At 35.4% G+C, this 27,775-nt stretch overlaps 2 protein-coding genes across 3 annotated transcripts; one reads left to right on the top strand and one right to left on the bottom strand.

The window, feature by feature from the left end:
- Nucleotides 1-694: 694 nt before the first annotated feature.
- LOC144432649 (uncharacterized) lies at nucleotides 695-9,887 on the bottom strand. Its single transcript, XM_078120914.1, has 7 exons — nucleotides 9,169-9,887; nucleotides 6,755-6,783; nucleotides 6,111-6,315; nucleotides 5,018-5,292; nucleotides 4,581-4,726; nucleotides 3,336-3,442; nucleotides 695-2,681 (listed from the first exon to the last, which is right to left on the bottom strand). Exons 1-7 carry the CDS (start codon nucleotides 9,419-9,421, stop codon nucleotides 2,212-2,214), a joined length of 1,485 nt encoding a protein of 494 aa, XP_077977040.1. The 5' UTR covers nucleotides 9,422-9,887; the 3' UTR covers nucleotides 695-2,211.
- A 126-nt stretch (nucleotides 9,888-10,013) lies between these two features.
- On the top strand, nucleotides 10,014-26,249 carry LOC144453998 (spermine synthase-like). Of its 2 annotated transcripts, none has more exons than XM_078145387.1 (10): nucleotides 10,014-10,273; nucleotides 13,972-14,098; nucleotides 17,607-17,756; nucleotides 19,100-19,275; nucleotides 20,322-20,476; nucleotides 20,830-20,919; nucleotides 21,619-21,730; nucleotides 22,339-22,418; nucleotides 23,502-23,617; nucleotides 24,297-26,249. In XM_078145387.1, exons 1-10 carry the CDS (start codon nucleotides 10,213-10,215, stop codon nucleotides 24,331-24,333), a joined length of 1,104 nt encoding a protein of 367 aa, XP_078001513.1. In that variant the 5' UTR covers nucleotides 10,014-10,212; the 3' UTR covers nucleotides 24,334-26,249. The 2 variants fall into 2 exon arrangements, with proteins under 2 accessions (XP_078001513.1, XP_078001512.1); XM_078145386.1 differs by having other exon boundaries at nucleotides 17,604-17,756; nucleotides 20,322-20,478; nucleotides 20,832-20,919.
- Nucleotides 26,250-27,775: the final 1,526 nt, after the last annotated feature.

The following is a 27,775-nucleotide window of genomic DNA, read 5'->3' as shown; positions in this document are numbered from 1 at the left end:
GTACTCAATGTTACTGTACACTGAAATCTCATCCATATTTGTTTACAGAGAACTTATGACTGGGGCTAACAGAACAGTCTAATGCCCTCCACAATATCTACAGCACTGCGCCCTCAATGGCCACATTGAGAAATTGTGATGTCATAGGTGAGGGGAAGAACTCGTCCATGTACACATCTAATATTAATGAACTTTCAGTTACTTGAAATCATGTTCGTTGTTTACCTGTGGCAGGTTATATTTCAGTTAATCTTTGACAAGTCTGCAAAATGTAATGGAATGCCACAGAAGTATGAATGGTGTGTCACGGACTGTATCAGCTAATCAACCTATGCTGGCAGAGAGGGGAATTCATTGCAATGTTTCTACACTGTTTGAAGACAGACAAAAATAAACTGACTTGTTCACATAACTTAATATTACATCACATGACTTTGAGACTCTGACAGATTCTAAGTACTTGAATCTCTATGACTTTGACGTTCCTGTACAAATCATTCTATCTACAGAAAGTATCATCTCTCCTAGTTGTGATTTACTTTGTATGACCCCCCCTCTCTCTCCCTCTCTCTCTCTCTCTCTCTCTCTCTCTCTCTCTCTCTCTCTCTCTCTCTCTCTCTCTCTCTCTCTCTCTCTCTCTCTCTCTCTCTCTCTCTCTCTCTCTCTCTCTCTCTCTCTCTCTCTCTCCATCGTATAGTCAAGTGAACATAATATACTGAAAATTTAGCTAAATCTTCTGCTGGGGGTATTTTAAAGTGAACAGCGCAAGTCAATAGTAATGCATTCACTTCATTCAGTTTACTACAAACTCAACCTCAAGTTTGAAAGTGAGTGACATGAAGACATGATGACGTCATCATGTTTATATCAACACTCCATTAGCATTATATACTGTCACTTTCAATGGCTAGAACAGAATGCTGTGCTAGATAAAGACATTTGACTACATGGAGAGAGAGAGAGAGATGTAGAAAATCAAACCCAATGTAAAGCAACTTGACTAGAATGATATAACTCTGGTGAGATGACTTTTGACAAACCAAGACAAAAACTAACTAAAACTACTCTTGTGGCATGTTGACATTAAACTATGGACATTCATAAAATCACACTCACTATAGAATGGTTCAGTGTATGAAAAGACACATGCACTGTTATATCTGTGTAGATTTCCACTGTACAATTTTGGGGGACTTCCAGTAATTTACTCTATATCATTTACATGGTGATTATATCAACATTGCACCAAGGCACTGCTAACAAGTTATGTATCAATTACAGGCCATAATAATGTTTTTTAGTTTGTGACTCTCTTTGCATGTTGAAACTAAAGGCACTGTAGTTGTATAGTCTATGTGTGGTAAATTTGACAGTGCTGGTTGACACATTTCATGTTTTATTTGGGTTGATTTCCAGACACATTTTTCAGTGACTTCCAGTGTTTACGTTATCTTGAATACAGAGGAACTGCTATCAACCAGTTATGTACCTGTTACACACCACAATAATAGTTTTAGTCCGTGTCTGCTTTTCTAGTTTGTCGAAACTGAAGGTGCCACAGTTGTATTTTTTCTATAGGTGTTGAATTTGATAGTGTTGTCCTTTGAGTATGAAAATTGTAAATAATTGTAAAACATGCTTGTCATCCGGACAGTGATTTTAACTTAGTAAAACAATATTTCTGTTGGCACGAATTTCATCATTGACATGATTGTGGCTTTGTCCTCTGTCACTACTTTCACAGACACCCAAAAAATTGTGACCAAACAAATGAGTTCACTCAAAAATTTCTGGTCTCAACTTTCTCTTTTGTAGTTGGAACAAAAATGTAATTTTTACATGATATTTCTGGTAGTACATTATATGTAAATAGAGGTTCTTAGCTTTGCTTCTCAGTGGCATTACAGATGATCAAAATTAATTTTAAAAAAAGTGGTAATATTTTAGCAAATAATTTTTGTGAAGGTTAAAAGGTCAAACAAACTAAATATCTTTTTAAGAAAAAGGCCATTGAAGGTCAAAGGTCAAAGCAAGGTCAAAGGTCAAAGCGAAGTGCTGATAGTAAGGTCAAAGCTGAGGTCAAAGGTCTAAAGAACACTGTGTTGAGATCTGATAATTAGGTGTGTTATGAATTGCATTCGATGACATGATATTTCAGTTATATCGTAATTTTGTTTGTATTTCATAAAGGCTTGTTGCCAAGGCAACACTTTACCAATATTCTCCATCAGACTCCCCCTCACTATCGCTATGGGAACCCACGCTTTTCTCATCAAACCAGTCAATTTGGTAGAATTTGCTTAGGAGCCGTTGTCTGAGTAGCTCAATTTCAAAACTCATGACTGCGTCTTTTGGTAGATGTAACATATCCACCATCTGTTCAAACAGATCTCTTTTGAGAAATGATAGCAAATATCTCTCGTAGTACTCAGCGTAATGCTCGTAAGATTCTTGGCAAATTGACTCGTCTTGAGGAAACAATTTACAATTCAACAAATCCATTCTTCGCATGTAACATAGCTGGAAGATCTTCCTGCTGCATAATTGGAGTAGAGTGCTGGTGGTACCACCAAACAACAAATGTATCAAGCGAGGACCCACTTTGCAAAGATGACTGCAGTTTGGTAATTCTTGCATGTAATCTAACAATTCATTGTAGATTTTGGCGGTGCTGAAGTATCCTGAAAATATAACATACACATTTTCAAAATGTGTTCAGTGAATTTTCTCACTTGGTAACAATCATTTACCAACATGCTCATACTGAATCCATATTTACAATATTGAGCTGGATAAATACAATTATCATGTTTGAGAATTGTTTTAATTTTTTTTAAAGCATTTGACCTTGAAGACATGGGTCAAAGTCACAATGAATACACTTCCTTGATTAAATGTACTACCTACTATAATCAAGATATGCTGTAAATATGACATGATATGCTAGCTATCAGAAAGACAAAAGATTTTGTAGTTTAGCCACTAGGAGTGCTATTCAGGAGGAGCATTATTAAAGATAAGAAGTGAGGGCCATGGGAGTTGACTACTATAGCCTCTTTTGAAAGCATCATTACTTCACATTGTTTCACAGCAATACCGAGTTGTATTCTCAACAAGTCAAACATTCTAAGTTTTTGATGATTTATGCGATGACATTTTTTAGGACCTCAAAGACTAGTTTTAACTTCCTTTCGTTGACTGCTTCATGTACTGACATGTGATATTTAGCCCTTACTTTTTCCTCTGTGAGGTACCCCCTTCTGACCAAAATGACTGCCTGGTGGGTGATCAGAATACCCACAAGAACTGTCAATTAGTCTATCTAAAAAACTTACCACGATCTACAAGATGTGCTATAAACTGATAGTTATCAGACTTCATTGGTGTTGGAGAACAGACCACTCTTGAAGACATTAGTGACACAAACAATGGAGATACATGTCTGAGAAAAGAAACAAGAAACAAACACACAAATAATTATATCTACTCTTGACCTCCTAATTGTGATAATAATTTAATCAATTTGACATCTTTTTGGAGATTTTTTTTTTCACAATCTTTATCATGGTTTGGAGTGTACACGTCTGTCAAAGTTCACATTGTAGAATGTATAGCCCATAACATTGACTACAATGACTACATCTACTATAACTTGAGTTTCTTTATTTTATTCACGTTAATTGTTCGTAACACACTGCGGCAAACCTTTAACAGTGGATAGAGGTGATACTTTAATGTCTTTGTGATCTCCCATTCCCATGGTAATGCAATTTCTCATGGTGACAAGAGTGGCAATATAAAAACCCATGTCACATCAGAATTAAAAGTTAAGTGAGTAAAACCACAGACAAGTAACAATTCATACTTGTCTGTCGTAAAAACAGTTGTCTGGAAGGACTATCGAAAAGTAAGTTCTGAATAACAGAATAATCCTATGTAAATCATTACAGCTCAGCCTCTCGTGATAAGACAGTGATAATCCATGGATATGGGATTGCACTTTAAAAGGTCAATGTTAGATTAGGATTATAATTTGGAGGAGATTATCTGAGCTGTAGGAAAACAGACAACTAAACCTATATGCACTCCTTACAGCTCTCAATGATAAAATATAATAAGTACTGATGTGGAGAATGTTGGAGTCAAATATTGAGTTACACAGATATTATGATTAGTACTTGATTTCATAGCAGTTGTAGGTCTGACGACTGTACGATACATCATATCATTTTACCCTCCTTGGTTTCCTCTGAGTGTTGGCTAATTGGGCAGCACACAGTGTGTCCTCTAGTGATAGCCTAATTTCATTGCTGTGAGTCAAAATGATAAAAACTGGGATTTCTTGTGATTCACCACATAGTAAGAGATAGGGGAACACTAAATTTTGGTGCGTCACTAGAAATTGTGTGTGCCAGTGGCTTGTCAAATTGGCTAAGAGGACACATTGGGACTCGTATTGTTTTACCATCATTGGTTTGGTCTGAGTGTTGGCTGATAGGATGACAGAATACACACTGTGTTTTATAGACTCAAAGATACATTAATGTCAGTTGTGATTCAAAATCCCACTGTCATCTTACCTGCCCTGGTCAGCAGATATATCATTAATCCAGCCAAACACATCAGGATCAGCTCTGTGTTCAAGTAATTTCAATGCGTTCCTTGTATCACCTCGGGACATACACTCAAACAACGCTGTCCTGTCTTGTTTGTTTTGTGCATCAATCTGGAAACAGGAAATATTTATAAGACTTTAGTAGATGTGTCTGTGATCTGACCAAGGAACAGAATGGATCATGGAATGGTTTACAGAATGGTTCATGGTTTTCTTTTGTTAACTATGGAATTTGTCATTCTGATGAGGATCGACCAAGACAGATTGAAAGCTCAATGCTAACAAACTTTGAACTGCTTGTGTGTTATAACATTTGTAAATAATTCGATCTACCATAGCCGATGACTATTTTTGGTTAATTAAATTTTAGTTGATAATAAATAATTAATATGATCTACTCACCTGAAGTTGTTGCTGTGACAACAGAAATGGAATGTGTTGATCCCTGCATTCTATATTATGGCCTTGTTGGTACGGATTATCTACCAACTCCATACCACAAGGAAAGGAGGTACAAACTGAAATCAACGGTGTGTTGCCATAGCAATCTTTAGAGTTAACATTAGCACCATTGTCACATAATACTTCAGCCAGACTCAAGTCACTGCTACCAAGGAGTATTTCATGTAAAGGTGTTTTGTAGTTTTCATCACGGACATTGGGGTCAGCTCCTCGACCTGAAAATAAACAATACAAATATTATCACATACATGTATGTAAATTATATGCAAATGAGGATGCAGTCATTCATTCCAAAAGTGTGTGATCGCATATAGTGTCCTTTTCACAGAACTTTGTTGTTACGGACAAACATAATGTACTAATAACAGAATTCCATTCCACGTGAGATCTAATGTGTGGGTGCACTCACGTGTATTTACACTCTTGCATGCAATGTTTCTGCTGCACTTTCACTTGCTACACGCATGTAGAGAACACTGCAAGCAATCATGTAAATACCCAAAGTACATGTATGTCACACTTGCACTCCCCTGTCATGAGGTTCTGTCTTTACTTAGTAACCTCATTGTATACATGGTTTACTATCATGTCATAGTGTTATCAACCTCAATTGTTCATAAGTCATTGATTACTGTCTACTACATGTACATTGTATGTCATTAAATAATGAATGCTGTCATATCAATAAATCTTTATTTTGTTCTATTCTTTCACATTATACAGACTTGAAAACATAATATGTGCTAGACAGCTGATGCAGGTTAACTTACAAAGATACGAGTATGAATATACACAAGTCATGGACATGCGCACATTTGCACCCACATACACATGATACATACATACATACATACATACATACATACATACAAAACACACACACAAAAAAGTGACACACACACACATACACACATACATAGTCATACATATACACATATATACACACATACATACATACATACATACATACAGTGACACACACACACACACACACACACACATACATACACACACACACACACACTGTCCTTACCTAAAAGTATCCATACAAGGTGTAGTAGTTCATCCATCACTTCTTTGATAGTAATATTAATTTTATTTCCGAACCCGATGACGACATCTGGACCAACAATCCCATGTCTACTGATTTCCTTACATTTATCTGTGATTTCATTGTAGAAATCTAACACTAGTTGTAATGGAGAACGACCAGGATTCAAAAACTCTGATCCAAACGTCTGAAGGGATAAAATGTTTCATTACAATGTATGAGGATGTCACTCTTGGAAATAACAGTATTTTGATCAATTTTGTATTCTGGAGTGTCATTTCATAATTTCACACCATATAAATTTTTGTGTGATTGCAAAGAAACTGTATTTCACATTCCAGTGCTTCTAATAGTCATCTACTGTTGCATCATGGGACTTAGCAGACATAAATATGCATTAGATGAACAATGAATATTCCTGACTGTTTACCTAAAGGTAATAAGCAGTTAGAAGAGCAAGAATACAGGAAATACAGGTATTTTCATAACTTTTGAATTCTGGAGAGTCATTTCATGATTTTACTTCACATAAATTTTGTGCAATCACCAAGAAACACCAATTAAAGGAAATTGTTGCTTCATGGGATTTACATTGTATCATACATGAATATCATTGTATTACGTACCTCAGGTACTCTGTGTCCAGTGTCAGCACCTGTAAAGAACATATCACACACTCGTTACCTACAACATTCATTTACAGTTTACAATCTTGTCTGTTTTTGTATTTTCAGTATCATATATGTAACTTGTATTCAATTGTTCTCATGCTCTCATGTTCTCACCCCCCCCCCACCCTTTGTTTATACAGCTGGGCTGACTGATGTTCTCACCCCCCCCCCCCCCCCCCCCACCCTTTGTTTATACAGCTGGGTTGACTGAGGCACAATCATGGTTCAAATCTTGTCCAAGGACTTTAGCCACTCAGAAACAAACTGCAGTGACCGATGGGGCTCAAACCTGCAATCTGCAGATTCCAAGCTGACCACTCTAACCATTTACCCATCATAACTCCACAATTGATTGATTGATTGATTGATTGATTGATTGATTGATTGATTTTACATGTTTTTCGTTCCTATAAATTTGCTCCCTACAGATTGCAATATAATGTACACACAAGTTTGGAAATACACATATGTGTATAAATTAAGTTGAATTTTGGTGATATCACTGTGTGCAATTGTATAATCACAGTCTGTGTGGTTCGAGTCATCACATTGATTTTTCTGTTATCTAAAGGCAGAAAATGGGAGGAGAGCAGTTGCCTAGGAAACAAAGTGATTGAATGAGTTCATATACTGAATATGAAATTAACATCTATTATACATTTGATACATATGTTGTATAATCTCTTTAAGTGACAACATTAGTACTGTTTCCATGGTTACAGCCATTGGCTTATCATTTTTTTTTTCATTTCCTTGCCAGTGGCAAGATGTTGCAAATGTAGATAGTTGCTATGGTAACTGCCTTGTAAACCATGGATATAAAGGAGCAACACCATACATTTTTTATGGTTAGTCCTGTCTTTTATTATTTACATCATTGGTTGTTACAGCTAGGAGCACAACAATTTGTGTAAATTGTATTAGCATATATTTTTATGAAATATGGTTTTGTTATTTTTTTTTCATACTGCTCGTATAATTTTATGTTATACCATATACAATGTATGTGTGGTGTACATGTAGTATACTCGTACACATGCTGTTACAGCAGTATTGAGGAAACACAAAGTGTCCTTTTAGACTACCATCATAATGTAAGAAATTATCATAAACCACTTGTCATCTACAATGTATACATGTACTGGTAGTTCATAATACTAGCATCATTAACGCCTTAGAAACTTAGATATTGTGAGAATAAATGTTCATGGTCTAGTAACTATACGTGTGGTTGTTTTCTATGATCTCTCTCCACTGTATAGTCAAATGGTTTTCTTTAGCTTGACATTTCGTTCTTGCCTCTGACGGCAGTAGTTTAATGCTACTGGAGTGTTCATATATCGCATTGTTATTTGAATCACTTTTAGCAGATTTAGCTAGTCTGTGCTGTTCACCCTTTCCCCAGCAGATTTAGCTAGTCTACGCTGTTCACCCTTTCCCCAGGAGATTTAGCTAGTCTGCACTGTTCACCCTTTCCCCAGCAGATTTAGCTAGTCTGCGCTGTTCACCCTTCCCCCAGCAGATTTAGCTAGTCTGTGCTGTTCACCCTTTCCCCAGCAGATTTAGCTAGTCTGCATTGTTCACCCTTTCCCCAGCAGATTTAGCTAGTCTGCATTGTTCACCCTTTCCCCAGCAGATTTAGCTAGTCTACGCTGTTCACCCTTTCCCCAGCAGATTTAGCTAGTCTGTGCTGTTCACCCTTTCCCCAGCAGATTTAGCTAGTCTGCGTTGTTCACCCTTTCCCCAGCAGATTTAGCTAGTCTACGCTGTTCACCCTTTCCCCAGCAGATTTAGCTAGTCTACGCTGTTCACCCTTCCCCCAGCAGATTTAGCTAGATTTTCAGTAGAATTCATCCATTTGAGTACCATATATATGGAGAGAGATTGTAGAAGATGACCAGACATATCTTTTTACTAGATTAGGTTTATGATTAATAATAACAAATTCTACTCACAGAGTCAAAAAATTTCTTAAAAACTTGGTTCTGCTTCCAAGACATTGTTTGACTCTGTTAGTAATCTTGATTCTTAGATATTATTATGCAATTGCAATACTTGATAGTAAGTTGAGCCCAAGATATTCTTTCAAATTCATAACTTGTCAAATTTTAAAATTACCATGGATCTTTTTAATAAAGTTTCTATCCATATGTTATCTTTTTTATTTTATATCACTTCACTTTAAATTATTCAAATTAGATTGGAAATTTTATAAAGTTTTTATTTATATGTAATGTTTTTAATTTCTATATATTTTAAATTCATGTCAAATGACCAGACTTGCTACAATATTTTTCATTTCTAAGACTGTATGCAAGTTAACGTCAATAAGCAGATGTAAAAAAAACCCCAGATGATGCCGTTCTCACCTTTATCAGCCAACAGTTTAGCAACATGTAGGTTTCTAGGACTCGCTTGTCCTAGCTCTGTAAAACCACAAAGAGTAATATACAGCGGTGTTCTTTGGTAGAACCCTTCATCAAGATGCGATGGTACGTTTGTTTCGTTTATCAAACTTTCGGCGTCGCCGTATCTTTTCTCCTCCAATGCTGTTGTAAGCCGGGTTTGGTTAATTCCAAACACTACATGGAACCCACCGTGTCCGCCACCAGCTGCAGCCATCTTTTAACGTCACTCGGAAGATAATAGATGTAACTTTGTTGTTTTGACGTCAAGATTTGCACTTCGGAGTCGTGACGTAAGTCCCATGTAGTGGTCACACAGAAACAATAGTGTTTATGTTATTGTGATTGTCAATAATGATGTCTCCCGGTTCACCTGCTTACCTACGTCTGTCTTTAAAATCAGATCTGTAAATTTACGGTGGCTTGAGGAACAAGAAGTCAGAATATCCCTTCGAATTATTCAAGTTATGCACCGTAGACACCCGAAACCCAGGGGTGACAGAGATAGGTATAAGGTGAGGCGTTCGGTGCAGAATCCGATCAATCACAAGGGAGCCACCATTTTGTAACAAAGCATACGGGGATCGGGGGTTAAACCATGACTACAGAGAGGGGGAGTGATCCAAAGTTTTTGAGAAAAACACGACTCCTTTTTTGAAACCTTTCCTAAATCTTGTTCTCTGCCCTGAAACTTTACAACTAAATTTCTCTTTATAAATATTCAAGAAATGTCCACGTCATAGCTCTAAAACGTCATTCAGTCACGTGTACGATTTTCCCATCCCTTCCGCCACCATAGTTTACAATAGCTGCATAATGAACAGGTCCACGATGCGCACCTCTGGTCAATATTTCTAACACATGTCACATGTGGCTCATGCACATTTGGAGCTTGTTTGCAGACTAATTTGCCACTCGGCAGCTAGCGACTGATAATCGGTGTACTGCAAAGTGCATAGCTGTGATTGTCCACTTTTGTTCGAAGTCTCCGTGCATTGAAGAACCGACATGTCTGTAGCAACAACTTTGCTAAATTTTCACTTCAATACCGAAGTGCTGCACGACCCAGGTAACTAACGTTTACACAAATTATCAAATATGTATTGATAAGTTATATGTTGCTTCACGATAATTTGATTATCATTCTGTTTGTTCAGTTTAAACGTGTAAGTAAATGTACACAATTTTGTGTCATGATTGAAGGATGTGAGTAACCTATTTCCTAATCCGCTTTCCGGCATTTTTCTCAGTTCACCAATGTGACTGAAATCTGTCTACGCAATATTTAACATTCGATTTAAAGACAACAGCTGACTTTGATTATTAACTTTTGTAAAAATGTTATCAAAGTACTAGAGTTAATATTCAGTAAATAGTGTTTCATTCTGCTAATCCACAGAGAGTTTAATGTGTCAATCAATGAAAAAACCTGCCATGTTTATTGATAATCAAACACTATTAGCTGTAATATATAAATTAGATGGTGAATAATTCATCACTGTTGTAATAATAGTGATTTATTGCATTCATAGAAACTCACTGAATCTGTCATATTGATAATTGTAATGAATACATATTTAGATGAAGATGACAAATTAATAATGATACTCGCAAAAGTGTAATGGTGCGTTACCATGGTATTTATTAAAAGTAAACGTTAACCCTGAAAACCATGTCATAATTTAAACATAAGTTGTTCTCCATGGACATACCAGACTTAATGTACATTACAGACAGTTTTAGCGTATGTATTGTACATGTATGCTGGCTTGTTAGGGCTTTTGGGTGATTTTGAATTTCTGACTTCTTCACCTGAGAATTTATTTTCCAGGTGATTGTCATAGTTCAAAAATGGGAGAATGTATAAAATCATAAAGAAAGGAAGTGAAAACATCGGAAATTGATTGAAAAATCACCTAATGGCACGAACAAGCCACTGTGGGGTATGCGTTACATGTACACAGTGAAAACACTAAAAATACATCTTTCATAAATAATGAGGTACATGTAGTGACAAGACATATAAAATTATCATTATAAGTGTGTGTCTATATATAGACATTAGATTTTATATAATTGCTTTATGTAAGATGCTACAACAATTCTATATTGTTTTTCTCGCTGGATGAGGTGTGGTGTTGATAGAATATTAACAGTGGTTTACAATGTATTCTCACTTCGTTAAGTTTCTATAAAATATGTTCTGTCTATAAAAATAAGACCATAACACCATAACTCAGTTGTTGACAGTGTAACTATAAATTGAAGTCTAGGGAATATGCCATTGCTGGTTCAATTCCTACGGCTGACATTTGTTTCTGATTAGTGATAGTCCATGGATAATGTAAACCATCACTGCTGTAGTAAATCTGATACCCCTGAAGTCATAAAATACAAACCTAAGGATAACCTTAAGGATTAGAATTGTTACGTGATTGATGCACATTATGGCTAACTGTAGACTTGCTCAAGTCTCTTGGCAATTATTCACTCCTTTATTTATAAAATAGAATTTTTGTAAAAACAGTTTTGTTCTTTCGTGTGAAATAGCAACCTGAGTCACTAAAAATGGAAAAAATATTTAAAACAAGTTTGACCACATTTTCCTATACAAAATTTGAACTGAATAACAAGTTATCAGCCAATGGTTACAGGTGAGGCTGCTAATACGTTTTATGCTAAATGCCATTAAGGACTGGAATAATCTACCAGCATCAATATAACAGATATCACAAAGAAATGCCTTTAAAAAAGCAGTCGAGTGACATCTGTCCAGTATGCTAAGGGGTACTGAAACCAGCTAGTTTATTCGTTATTAGTTAGTTTGCCTTTATTCTTTTCTATTCCATATAGTTAAACACCTTTTGCTAATCCTGCCACTTTCTTGAATCACTGTATGGTCCCCACTGGAAACAAGTCTTTGACTTTGTGGATTATCCAAGTAATTCAACAATGTGTACCAGTTTTTGTTTGTATACATGTATCTGTACTGTCGATCTTGTTGTTTTACTGAAATAAACTAAACTAAACTAAACTATTTTTTAGTCAAAACATTGGAAGATTCTGAGACAAAAAAAATGTCTCAAGGGACTGGTGTCAGTTGTATACTTCCAATTGTATTTACCTTGAGTTTAATATAATGTCACTGTAGTACTCTTGTTTTACTGATTTGTCATCATTTTACATTAACATGTTCAAAATATGAGTAAACTAGACGTGGGTTCAAAAATGTCTCAGTAATTCACTGTTATGTTCCTTCATTTAATTTCCTTTTGCATCAAGAAATACTAGTAGTTCACCAAAGCTTTCACCCAGTATCCACCATAGCAGCTTAATTGGCTTCGTTAATTAAGCTTTGAACTCCTTGTATTTCTTGGTGCAAAATGAAATTGAATTTATGAACATATCCTGAATGTTTCCACAGATGACCTTTTCATCTTTCATCACACTTTTATGATGTATTCTTTTTTAGTATATCATATAGTTAATATATGTATTATGTTAAAAATATTAATTAGTACATGTATCTCTTCAGTTGTTTGTCTGCGACAACCAATTGTCAGAGATTTGACAGACATGTAAAATATTAGAAACACCACCCTACGGTGAGTAAAAATTAAAATGTTGTCCCATCCAATAGCTTACAAATGTATATCAACATGTCACAACAATAGTTTATGTCTATCTTAGTAGCCAAAACCTTGATTGTTGCAGTTGTACCTCTGTGAAAGGAGAGGGTGAGGGTGAGGGTGAGGGGTGGGGGTGGATGTGGTTGGAATAAATGTACATGTTATGCTTTGAGTGTTATGCTGCCACATGTGCTGTGTTATCAATGCATCAAACATCAACTCAAGGCAGTAATATTAAAATTTCAACTATAGTGACTACATGTTGTATGTCAAAGCTGACAGGTCGTTGTCAGTGCTTGAATTAAAACAAGAATATAAAAGGGCTAATACATGCAGTTTGCTATTATTACATATCTCAATAAGTGATCAAATATTTACTGAGTCAGACTTTTAACTTGTCAGAATTTGAACAAAATGACAATAAATAACATTTTTGTGATGGTAGGCAATTTTTTTGTAAAGAATAATAAATGTCTTAATTCTATGTCGTGGTTTAATAGAAACTGAATGACAATAAATAAAATACACACATGATGTAAAAACATATGGCATTGACAAATATATGTGTAACAGAAATACTGTATGCCCGTAAGGAAATGATGTACTAAATATGGCAGCTTTAGGCGTCTAACCATAAAATATTAAATTTATAGTAGATGTATATATGTTTCTGCATCAGGTTGGAGTTTTATGATCTCAAGGGAGCTTTTACTTGTGATGTTAAGTTTGATATGAATATTATATAGACTTGGCTGATACCCAGGAATAATTACTATGTGTACATGTAGCTGTAAAGTGCACTGCACCATAGATTTGCATATCATCACAGTGGACTTCCTTGTCTGTGATGTCTTTACAATGTAGTCTCGGTTACCCAGACTCTCACCACTAGGGGGCTCTGCCTACAAGACCCCCCCCCCAAAAAAAAAATAAAATAAAAAAAATAAAAATAAAAAAAAATAAAAAATAAAAAAAAAAAATAAAGAAAGAAAGAAAAAAAAGAAAGTCGATATCATGATCAGGAACTTTGGTATTTAGTCCCAAAAACTAACATTTGGGAAGTAAATTTTAGAATCAAAATATAGTGTGGCTGCGTTAACAATAACATTTTTGTTTTTTCCATTTTTTTTCCATATAGTGAATAAAAAGACAACTTTGCAAGATGTTCACAGTGTATTGAAAGAAGCCGGATATGATGGTGAATTCTGGTCTTCAGATTTGGGTGAAAATGGACTGTTAGCTGTGTGTGCAGGCAAAGATGGAAGGTGAGTTGACTAGACTTCTACTAGTTCTAGCTGTTTGTGTGTGTGTGTGTGTGTGTGTGTGTGTGTGTGTGGGGGGGGGGGAGGCAAGGATGGAAGGTGAGTTTACAATAGACTTCTAGCTGTGTGTGTGTGTGTGTGTGTGTGTAGGCAAGGATTGACTAATAGCTTTTAAATATGCACTAGTTTAATATAAAATCAATTTGTCAATTTTTATCCAGCTATATGCACATGTTGATTTAACGTAGCACTGACTTTTATTTTAACCAGTTAGTACTAGGTGTTGTCATAATTGCCACCCTTCATTTTTGAACACCTGTGCAAATGTTAATTTTAAAAATGGCCATATAGATGAGGATTGGGTATTTGTTTTGGATTTTTGATTTATAAAACAATTTCATCATGGCTTCCTACTTGAAAAATCAATGGAAAACAATGTTGGCGAAGTGTCTGTTATTGTAACTCAATACATTGCAAAAAGCTAAAAAAATGTACGTACAGTAACAGACATTTTACACATTTATTAATCTTTTGCAATTTATTGAGTTACAAACACAGACTTGGGATGTGTTGTTTCACATTGATTTTTCAAGTAGGAAGCCATGATAAAATTGTTTTATAAATTAAAAAATCCAAAATAAATACCAGATCCTCATCCATATGACCACTTTAATGTACTTACATGTAACTTAGTGTGATGTTGGTGAGTTAGATAGTGTCATAATTGCCAATCAGTTTTGTGCAGTTAATTTAATGTTATCTAGTAGAGCTGACTTTGTATAGGTCAGATGTCATCTGTTGCCAGTCATTTTTATACTGTACAGCTATGCAAATATAGAACTGAGTGTGATTCTAATGAATTGGATGGCGTCATCTGCTGCCCACCAGTTGTTTTGCACGGCTGCATGTATGCAAATGTGAATTAAGGCAGAGTTTATCGTAGAACTGAATGTAATTTTGATGAGTTGATTTGGAGGCTGTAATATGGCGTCATCTGTCTCCCACGATCTGTTCATTATAATTATTCATATTCCATTCATTATTTCACTATGTCTCTGTGAAAAGATTATCAATTTGAGAATAGAATGAATATTTCAACAAATACATAAATTTAATATGAAATATTTGTCAGGTATAGCACAATAAAATCGTGACGATACAGTGTACAGGACCAATTGTTATACCTAGTATTAATTCAAGAATAACGTTTTACTACTAGTTGTTATCAACAGGCATTGTATCACATGCATGTAACAAGTTTAACATGTTCAAACAAAATATATGGAATTTATACCCTGCTACATGTACATGTATGACCCACAATGTTGACAAGTTCATACTTTAGTTAGGTCATACTTATAAGCAGAGATATGTATTTTCATACAATAAAAAATACTCTTACTTTACACATCAAGCTGTACGCCATTTCAAAGAAAATCATAAATTATAGATAATGAAGTCATTTTGTCTTGTTCCATCATTGGACTACAGTTAGTATCATGTGACCTGCACTTAAATAAATATAAATTTGATACAGTGTAGCAAAAGAGTTACAAACTTGGCGTCCTATGTAACCTCCCATCTATTTTTCCCATACCTGTGTCTTTGTATATTTTTTTCTACCACTAAATGGTATGGTTTATATTTCACTAAAAGTTTGGTGTATAATACTTATATTTATAATACTGGTTTTAATTTACTGACTCGTGATTGGCCGATAAGCCCCATTTGTACCTGTCAATCACATTGGTTACGCCTGCCTTGGGTACAACAGCTATGTGGCTTTAATACTTGAGTGAAAATACTTAATACATAAAACCATAAGCCATAATATTAGTATAGTATTTATGTTGTATACGTTAATGGAACTGAAATCATATTCTAGTGGATTTAGCATGCTTTATACATGTAGTATAATAGGGGTGTCCTTGATGTTTTAGCATATGTGTAATAAATAAATTATGTCATCGAATCATCAATTTATTAATCCTAAATGCCTGGTTTGAGTTCTACCAATAACTGGTGATGGTTAAATATGCTAGTTTGTGTACAACAAGTGTGCTTTCAATCTCCAGCAAAATTCCCCCCCCCCCCCCCCAAAAAAAAAAAAAAAAAAAAAAAGAGAAAAAAAAGAAGAAAAAAAAAGAGTATGAACTGCAGCTTATACCCTTTTAAATAGGATGAAAAGATTTGTAAAATGTTAACAAATGAATCTTGTCTTGTCAGTAGATATTGATGTAGCCCAGGGACTTGGCTATCTGACATTACATAATGGTGCTTTTGACAAACAACATCGTCACACTGAATAGCAAAGTCTTCTGGCTAATGTTGATGTATTTTTGTGAGGTTTGTGATGGGGATTATCATCCATGGAGAATACAAAATTCATAGCTACTGACATTTCAGTATTTCCCTTGAACATGTCACCAGTGAATTATTGATAAACGTAAACCTTTCTGTCAGTTTTGTAAATTACAATCAATAGCTTGTACATGTCTGTCTAGTATCACATCACAGTAGTCTTGCAAACAATTCAGTTCATTTAAACTCTGAGATAAAAGCAACCTTGCAATGCAAATCAATCATCCAGCCTTGCAAAATAGTGTTTTGGGATCTAACTGCCGTACCTTAATAATCTTTGGTTGATTGATTGATTGGTTCGATTGATTGGTTAATTGATTGATTGATTGATTGATTGATTGATTGAAGCACTTGAGATTGATGGAGTGATTGAAGCACTTGTCACAGAATACTTACAAATTTTACATATAATGTACCACTATATTGAAATCATATCAGGGTTGTCAGTAACTGAGACAGTGAGAGGTTAGCTTGTATGCCTCTAACGACTACAGTCTGGATTTGAACCCCCCAAGCATTGGCTGGGTTTAATTAAAATTTAACCAGGTCTGTATGTAAGAAGGGTGATGCTCAGTTTGAGTTTGACCGTGCCGAACAATGCAGGTTTTCCCCGTGGGTACTCCGGTTTCCTCCTGCTTCTTCAACAGGAGGGCACTGATCCTTGGCAACCATTCAACAATTTTCTGAATTTATTTGGACGAATAAAGATTACTATAATTTAAAAAAAAAAAGGGTGATAAAATTGATGAGTGTATAATGACTGTATACACTCAGGATGTAGATTACATGAAGAATTGAATCATTGAATCTTATTAACATACTAATTACCTAATATGTCATAGAAAGTTTATTAAAAGATATGTCATGAGATGATAGCATTTACATGTATTAATCAAAATAAACAATTAAGGACTAATTAATTAAAATTATATTTGATGATATGAAGTGAAACGATAATGTGTTGGCATACAGTGTCTGTAATTTAGTAGATGTAATTTGTACATTTGTACCGGAGGGAAATAATTCATTTTACCTGGTTACCTCTACAAAGAATATAATTCACATATAGTAGCCACAAGACAGATTATTTCCATTTTCAGTGCAGTGCCTTTTGGTAAAATTGTTGTCTGTGAATGTTGTTTGTCAGTAGAGTTGCTACAATGAGAGCATATCCCCATGGACTTCTAACACTGGACTTGCAGCTATGTAATACAGATAAAAAAACTGAAGTAGAGGATACACATGTACAGGACATCGAAAGCAAGGTCAAAAAGTTATTGGATTGTAAAAAGACAAAAAGGTACGTAAACACTCTATTCACCATGTGTATGGCATTATTATAATGCTACAGAGATGACGATGTATTAAAATCCCATAGGGGAAAAATAAATGTGGTGGTCTACCAAGTTGACAGTTGTGAACCTGTGGTGGCGCTGTTCATTTGTCAGTGTGAACCTGTGGTGGTGCTGTACCCACTGTCGTGAACTTGTGCACTTGTACTGCACTGCTTATTTGTCAAGTGTGAACTTGTGGTGGCGCTGCTCTATTGTTAACTGTAAACTTGAACATGTGGTGGCGCTGCTCTGTTGCCAGTAGTGAACTTGTGGTGGCACTAGACAAGTGGAGCTTGAACTTGGGGTGGCACTATTAAAATTGACAATTCTGGAACTTAAGCTTGTGGTGGAGTTCTGTTGTCAGTTGCGAACTTGAACTTGAGGTGGCACTATTAAAATTGACAATTCTGGAACTTAAACTTGTGGTGGAGTTGCTTTGTTGTCAGTTGTGAACTTGTGGTGGTGGACGGTTGTGAACTTTAGAAAGTTTTCTTTTATTCTGTATATGTTTGTAAATGTTCTGAAGTCGTGCATTTTTTTATGAACTAGTTAGAATTATTTCAGATTTCTATGTACTTAATTGTTTTAATTATTTTTACTGGCAGATATTGAATTAAATATCCTGTAAATGATTAATTCTTTCAGTGCCCCAAGGCTGATTGATCGGCAAACCCATTCATATATAAATTGGCACAGGTCGATACATTGGGCCATTCTAGATATTTTGTAAGGGATATTCTGATTCGCTTATTTTGCATAATATCTTGTTATCATATTAAAAATATCCAATCAGTGATCTTGTTATAAAATGTTCTCATTTTGTCATACTTTCATTGAAATGAGACTTGCGCAGTAAGTTCAAGCAAAGTTCAAATTGTCAAAGGTCGATTTTGTGTGCGTACTCCAGCATGGCGTCATGCAGTATTGACAGTGACCTGTCGCTAAGTTCTACGTGTAGCTCTAATTTCGAGAGTTCATTGTCTGATTTTGAATCTGAAACCGATCAAAGTACATCTAAAGACAAAAATGAAGCAATTCTGGCACAATGGTTTTGGATTTTTCCCCCTCAGGAAGATTGCCAACCACCATTACCGCCGTATTACTGTGATATACAATTTCTCAATAACCCGTGGCATTTCTATGGTTTGAATGGGGCACTGAAAGAGGTGGTTTTTGTTGTTGTTTTTTTAAAAATATTTTTGTACTGGGAATTGCTGGAGCATTATGTGTTATTTGTGTGTATATGTCTGCACTGAAAGAGTTAATAAAATTGTAATTTATTGTATTTTTACTGTTTCTGTTTTATCAGATTTCCAGCAATACAACGAGGTTGTAAAATTGATAACTACATACCTACAGCTGACAATCGTCTTATTGAGTATGATTTTGATGAAACAGTATATGAAGAAAACTCACCTTACCAAAATATTAAAATCATGCACTCACCACAGTTTGGTAACGTGCTTATTCTGGATGATGACCCAAGTAAGTACATACAGCAGTGGAAACCGAGGTATCAACTAACTAAGATAGACACAAACTAACCTATTGTTGCAACCTGTTTATACAAGTGGTGTATTTACCCAAATATAAATGATTGCGAAACCTTGGTAACAAAATACAAAATTAATTGAATGGGTTTTGGTTTAATTACAGGTATACCCACAGTTGGGTAGCATTTCTGATAACTTTCATGATCTTACAGTTTCCATTGTAGGAACTTCCAAAGTTGACACTATCTTGATTACAGGGTGATTATATCCACACACCAAATACACCCCTATATACTGTATCAGTATCTATCACCCACTTGAATCTACCACATCAAACAGGAGTAGATCGAGTTTGTTAGCTGGTAGCGGAAAGCTTGGTTTCTGTATTGCTATATTTTGGTGTGTTTGAATATTTCTGTAATTAATGCAGTGGATTTTTATTGCCTTTTAATGTCAGACGATAAAAACAATGCAGTCTGTACCAATCAGCTGTGACTTTATGTTGAGGTATTTATTGAAAACCTACTAAATTTAATGGTATATCAAATAAGAAGGTCGTAAAGAAAATATGTTTCTATGGTAACAAGAAGAAGAGTTAAAAACCTAATAAGAATTTTGCCTGTTTTCTGACCATAGCAGTAGGTCGATAACAAAATGTCAGGGAAAAGGGGAAAGTGAGAGCAAAATCCGTACATGGCTGGATGCTAGGCTACAGTCTGTTAGATTCATACAAACGTTCTCTTCTTCCACTTTTGATTGAGAAACAGACATGTTTTGAACAAATCACTTATCCATCTTCAGTGTCTAACTGGATCTGACAGAATGATCCAAATTTACTGAAGGTGTTGAGTAACCAGAGAGGTGTGAAAAGGTTAGCTTCAATATGTGTAAATTTAGGTGTGAAAGTACTTTGTCAGTTATGTACATTTACATCTAACTGTCCACCTGCTGTTATGATGTCTGTTAAGATTGGTTGTACCTTTAGATCACATTGTCATTATAATTCAATACCAACTGTTCTATTTTATATTCATTCAGACCTTGCAGAGAGTGATTTGCCGTACACCAAGGCTATCTTAGGAAATGGACGGGAAGATTACAAGGATAAAGAAGTTCTTATTCTTGGTGGTGGTGATGGCGGTATTCTACATGAAGTACTCAAAGAAAATCCCAAATATATTACTATGATTGAAATATCCTTGGAACAAAAATTGAAGTTTGTGTGTGTGTGTGTGTGTGTGTGTGTGTGTGTGTGTGTCTGTCTGTCTGTCTGTCTGTCTGTCTGTGTAATGTTGGGTTCTTATAATAATGTGCACGTGTATGTGTGTGTGTGTGTGTGTGTGTGTGTGTGTGTGTGTGTGTGTGTGTGTGTGTGTATGTAAAGAGGGCAAAAGTAATGAATAAAACAGTCCTAATCAATAAGTACAAACAAAGGTCATAGAATTCAATTCTATATACCCTGAAAAGTCTAAACTTACAAGTAATATTATTATATAAATAACATTGAAAAGTGAAACAAAGATAGTGTTCTTAACTTTGTGTGTACATTGATCAGCTGGTTATTGACGGCGCCATCAAACACTTACGAGGGATATGTTATGATTCCATGGATAAGCTAGAGGGAGACAATTATTTGGTAAGTCTGGAAAAAGTGTTTTATCCTGTACAGGGAATATTTAGAATTGGGAAAAAATTTGTCCTTTTGATTTGATATTTTACATGTTTTATGTCATATTAAACTTGTCTAGCAACTCGTAGTGACAAAGGCCCCTTTGGTCAGCCGTATTTTCCTTGGTTGAATGAAGAAAATGTGGGGAATAACATCTAGCTATACCGTGCCCTAGCCGAGTTATTGTCTTTGAACAGTAAATATGGATTATACACCCTGGTCATTCTATGTCTCGACAACCCATGTCTACGTCACTGGTTATCTGGTGCTTGAAATAACGTTCCATACCAATTTTTGCTGATTTTTAATGAATTATGCATGACTTTGAGGAGGTATAATTATAATTATTCCCCCAATATTTTTCTGCTGAAAATACTCATAACCAAAGGGTTTGTTACTACTCATCTAGTGACTCATAGTGACAAGACCCCTCAGGTCACATGTATTTTCCTCCGCTGAACAAAGAAAAATATAGAGGAATAATATCCATGTATTGTTAGGAATCACCAATAGATGGTACAGTCAACTTCAAAATACATACATGTATAACCTCACTACAAAGTCACCTACTGGTATTTTGCAAAGTACAATTAACAGAAAAGACAAGCCAGTACTTGTTGGTCATATCATATCTGATCCACTACTTGTTTGTATTCCAATCACCAGGTCAGAGTGGAAGACTGTATTCCTGCTTTAGAAGCGTATGTGAAGGAAGGCAAACAATTTGACTTTGTTATCAATGATCTAACGGCTATACCCATATCTACAGAGCCTAGAGGTGACTTTCTTTACACTATTCCATGCCAGTCTATCTTATACATGTGTCTGTCTGTCTGTCTTTCTCTCTGTCTCTCTGTCTCTCTCTCTCATTCTCTCTTTCTTACACTATTCCATGCCAGTCTATCTTATACATGTGTCTGTCTGTCTGTCTGTCTGTCTGTCTGTCTGTCTGTCTTTCTGTCTTTCTCTGTCTTTCTCTCTTTTTCATTCTCTATCTGTCTGTCTGTCCGTCTGTCTCAGTCTGTCTGTTGTCTGTCCGTCTATCTCTTTCTCATGCTCTGTCTGTCTGCCTGCCTGTCTGCCTGCTGTTTCTTATGTCTCTCTACTTGTCTGTTTGTCTGGTGGCATATACATAAATCTGTTTCTTTCGCATGTCCATGTCTGCATTTGTTTTTTTCTTTTTATGTATGTTTATGTTAACTTATGTCTGTCTGTCTGTCTGTCTATCTATTTGTCTGTCTGCCAATTTGTGCATTTAAGTTATTAACATCATCTTAAAAACTGCTAATTGCCAAATCGATTATATTTGCATCTTTTATTACCTGGGAGAAAAGTTTGTTTCTGTAAATATATTGATGACTGACAATAATCATTTCTTATTTTCAGGATCACAGTGGGATTTCTTACGACTTATCTTAGATTTCTCAATGAAAGTATTGAAACCAACTGGAAAGTATTACACTCAGGTATGTTATGTTAATGATGGATATATTGTAGCTACAAAAAATGACACAATTTATCACTCAATATGTAAATCAGACAACGCTATCACTTCTGACTGTCTGTATAATGTGTGTATGATAATTCACAAAAGGGAATATCGATCCCCACCAATCAGCTACCAGAGTTGTACAACCTACCTTGATATAACTTAAGATCTAACTGATCTAGAGCTCGCTTGAAATTTTACCATTCATTTGAACTGCTTGTTAGAAGTCTTTAAAATTTTGATATTGCTGTCTACATCAAGATAAGAAAGGAAGTAGTACATTTGTAATTTGAAACTTTGTAGTGCATCACAATACTGTGATAAATCCTATATTAGCTTTAACCGTGAGTTCACAGGTCTTCTTCATGGCTATGAAGTCATGATATTTATGCATGCTTGACTTCAAAATCTTGTCCTAAACAGGTGGTAAAGTGTCCTACTCCCCTGTCTCTGTTTAGAGATGGTTGCGGTGTTCTTATAGCCCCCCCTCCCACCATCCTCTTTGATTCCCCCTGACAAACCAGTCCTGTTTCCTATCTGAGATAAACAGTCTCAGGGATTGTCAGTTGTTTGTCCAGAACAGTCTGATGAACATGTCTGGAAACTACTGAGTGTGCATAACTAGGACGTTGTACAAAAATCATCACATTTGACCCAAGATACTCCTGTAACAGTTTATAAATACAAGATTGTCATGATGGGTGAATGGTTAAAGAGGACGGCTTTGAATCTGTAGGTTGCAGGTGCCAGCCTCATTGCTGCCATTTGCTTCTGAATGGTTTAAGTCCATGTGCAAGATTTGATCCACGAATGTGCCTCAGTCAACCCAGCTGTATAATTATGGACCTGGTAGGATAGAGGTTGCAATGTGAATGCTTTAATCCTGTGCGCTTATAAAGGCTGCAATGGATGGTATGCTCCCCAGGGAGTTGAGGAAGTATAAAGGGATGTTGTGCTGATATAGATCTGTGCCAGGGATAATAATTGTGAGCACCTTGAGCTCTCAGGAAGAAAAGCATATTATAAATACTCGTCATTATTATCCAAATTATTATTGCAGGGCAATGGAGCCAATTCAAAGAATGCATTAGCCATGTATGAAGAACAGTTAAAGAAGTTAGAACATCCTGTGGATTTCAAGAAAGAGACAATCTGTGTACCATCTTATCTTGAACTGTATCCTTTGTACAGGTGAAAGTAACTAAATGTAGATGAAGTGTGTACAGATCATATTATAGGGTCTAATACTGAGATGAATATTGTGAACCGTGAAACCTCTATGGTAAACATGTTATCTAAATATTTATCACAAACACTGTATTATAAGTATAAATTGCAATGCATATCATCAATCAGATCTCAAGTTCACTGATTGTCCTATAAAGGTGACCCAGATTAGGGTAGCACCCCCTGTTCATGGATTGTATTAACAGGGGGTGCCACATACTGATTCTGCTACAGGACTGGTGGATACTGATAAGCTATACTTCACTTTAGGGTTGATAAGTGTTGTTAATTTGTAGTTGGTGAAGAGGTTGGTCAGTTGATTGATTGATTGATTGGTTGATTGATTGATTGATTGATTGATTGATTGATTGATTTGTTGATTGATTGATTGGTTGGTTGGTTGGTTGGTTGGTTGGTTGGTTGATTGATTGATTGATTTGTTGATTGATTGATTGATTGGTTGGTTGGCTGGTTGGTTGTTCAGTTGATTGATCGATTTTATGATTGGTTGGTTGGTTGGTCGATTGATTGATTGATTGATTGATTGATTGATTGATTAATTGTTGACAGACAGCGTAAATTAATAATTGATTTGTTCAGTATTAAATTCCTTAACAAATAATATCAGCTGGGTGTTTTATGAAATCTGGAAGAAGCAGTCATAAAGGAAGTTTTTCTAGTGATAAATTCTACAAATCCATAGTGTGGGATTATTTTAAGTTATTGGCTAATACTTCCTAATTATGATAATAATTTGTAGCTAGCATATAAAGATTATGGTAATTTCTAATTGTACATTTAATACTAATACATAATTGTAGCAGCATATAGTATATTAGCCCAGAAAATTGTTATTGGCTTTCATATCTTGCGATCATCCGTTCGGAAATAATTGCTAAATTTTAAAACCAGGATGATGAGTCCTAAGGCTAAAAGATTAATACATACCGGTACCATGCCTATATTTACTTTTTTATTTGCAATTTGCAGAGTTTGCAATATTTAGGGTGGTGTGACACATGGATTTACTACTTCTACTTGCCGATTCAAATATTGAAATTTTACAGGTCTTTTTAGGGATTATCAAATGAAAGTATTCATATATAGATGTTAATAGGTCAGCAGCATTGCTTTCCAAGTCCGTCTCCACACTTACTTCAACAGTGATACACATTGTGGGTTACTCTAAAACTTAGAGGTAACATCAGCAATAAACACCAGGGGGCACATTATGTAATTGCTACCTTGCCTGGAAAAATCTTCTTGTTGTCAGTGGCCGAGTGGTTGAACCACTTGCCTCTTACCACTGCGGTCGGGGTTCAAACCCATTCAGTGTTTGATTAAATTTACCATGCTGTTAGTAAGACGAGTGTCATTCAGTTTGACTCCACCAAACAACGCAGGTTTTCCCCGGGTACTCAAGTTTCATTCCTGCACTAACACTGACCCTCGCCCTGTTATTTGGCAAATGCCTGTTGGATGGTAAATAATTAAACTAAAAAATGAAATAAAAAATACTAACATCAGAATGATATGGCTGCTACAATAGTAATTTATTCAGCTTTGAACATATCCATTCTGTCACTTTTTCTCATTCATGTTCAAACACACATAGATATACGTATATCTCTGAAAAGCAACCAAGTAAAGTAAAAAGCTGAAAATTCCATGTCTATTGACTCAGGCAAATACATAAACTTCAAGCGAAATGAACTTGCAGACAAACGTGGAAATCACTAGTAATAATTTATCAACATCTTTGTAAAGATTTCCGTTTAGTTGATCTCTAAACAGAAAATTAATGTAAAATGGGGAGGACACTCCTCATACCTATATCCATTTCATATAAATATTTCAAAATATGAAAATATGAATATATGATATAAAAATGGTGTATATTTTGTCAGATATGTACTTGTTGTGCAGAAGTACACAGGTCTTCAAAAAAAACTTGATGTAAGTTTGTAAAATAACATTTAACCATGCCCAATTTTAAAATAGCAGTTTTATGTGAATTCTTATTCAAGAGCAATGTTTAAGCAGAAATAAAAGTGTGGCTGGAACTATTATAAATTAATTTAGAACGTTTTTGAGCCATGAATACTATCTTTTTTGCATCTTTTTGCCGGATGTCTTTCCTGAAAAGAAAAAAGTGTTTTTTTTTTTAGAAAACAATTTTTCATTTCCCTGAGGCTGTTCAAAGATATGATGATCAGGTGCAGTCAATGAAGTAGTCTGTAAGATATGCTGTGACGGGGCGCCCTCACACATTGGTCAACCCCTCCTACTCGGTGAGGAGGGCGGAACCACATGACGTATCTTGTAGTCTATCAACGAAGCTGTTCTTGTGAAAAGCTGTTCTTATGCAATTCTTCGAGTGGGTGGGCAATAGATCGGTAGTGGGAGGGGAGCAACCAAGGAAGAATTGTGACTGGGAAGTCCTGATTTTCATAAAGTAGGAAAGAAAAACATGCAATTGTAGGGGGAGGGTGTACATTGTGTACATCAAAATGAATTGTTGGTATAGTGGAATACAGACGTCTTCCTGGTGGGGAGTGAGTAAATCATTCTCAATATTGGGTGGGTAGTGGGCTGGTGGGTAACCTAAAACCCAGTGGGAGGGAGGGAACGCAGATATCCTTCACCACCATTGTTTTGTTGGGGGGGGGGGGGGTGATGCTATAAAAAGACACCATTCTTGGTCTGAAACAACATATAATTCATGAAAACCACAAATCTGCCTGTTGGCTGCACCTGGATGGTAATAATGTTGTCTTTCATATACGTTATATAACTTCTGATGTTTTACACAAAGGAGGAATTCTTCAGGGCTTGACCTATTACAGAATTAATTTCTACATTCTATTTACTTTATTGATAAAAAAAATCAAAATAAGTCAAAATGTTTACTTTGCACATACAACAGTATCACCATGGCAACAATTTTTTTTTTTTTTATAATGACATTTTTTGTTGATTCTCTGTTAGAGTTATTTGTCATGTCATTCACTAATTGGACTTCTGGTGTCTGTAAGTGTACATTTAATTCAAAAATAAAACAATACAGTACAGTACAATACAATACAATGTAGTACAGTACAATACAATATAATACAGTACAATACAGTACAGTACAATACAATACAATACAATGTAGTACAGTACAATACAATACAACACAGTACAATACAATGCAGTACAGTACAATACATTACAATACAATGTAGTACAATACAGTACAATACAATGCAGTACAATGCAATACAATACAACACAGTACAGTACAATACAATACAATGTAGTACAGTACAATACAGTACAATACCATACAACACAGTACAATACAATACAATGTAGTACAGTACAATGCAGTACAATACAATACAACACAGTACAATGCAATACAATGTAGTACAGTACAGTACAATACAATACAATACAGTGCAGTACAATACAATACAGTACACAGTAAAATACACTATACAGTACAGTACAGTACACAACAGTACACAATACAGTACAATGCATGGTACCATACCATACAATACAATATAATAGTTTTCAAGTTTGAATTTCTTTCTGGGCAAAATTGGAGACCAGTGAGGCTAATATATATGTTATTGTATCCTTGTCTAATTTTGTAATGAAATCAAAACAAGAGATATTTATCTTTGGGTTTAAAACGATAGAGTACAAAGCTGTCATGATTGTTGGTGGCTTTATTGATAAAACAGCTGGGACCAGTGTGTATTCTGCAGGTGTGCAAGTGTTTCATATAGCTTCACAGAGTAACTCTATCATTTTAGTGTTGAGTTTAATACAACTGTGGCAATTGAGATTTCATCTTACTAAAGACAGACACAAACTAAAATTATAGTTGCGACATGTTGGTGTAAGTTATTGAATGGACAACATTATGTTTTAAATTGTACTGCAAGGGTGGTGTTTCTGATGTATGATCTGACAGTGTACGTTTCTAAAACTTCCAATGTTTACACTGTCTCTCATGATCACAGGGTGACAAGAATCACACAACAGAGGCATGCTATCATCAACTTGTGTAATCTACGACATTGAACTTGAACAATTGTTTACTTTGTGCATATC

The sequence above is a fragment of the Glandiceps talaboti genome, chromosome 3 (genome assembly GCF_964340395.1).
Source record: "Glandiceps talaboti chromosome 3, keGlaTala1.1, whole genome shotgun sequence".
NCBI classification, from domain to species: domain Eukaryota; kingdom Metazoa; phylum Hemichordata; class Enteropneusta; family Spengelidae; genus Glandiceps; species Glandiceps talaboti.
Note: the sequence above shows the minus strand (reverse complement) of the source record. Positions and strands in the feature narration are given on the sequence as shown.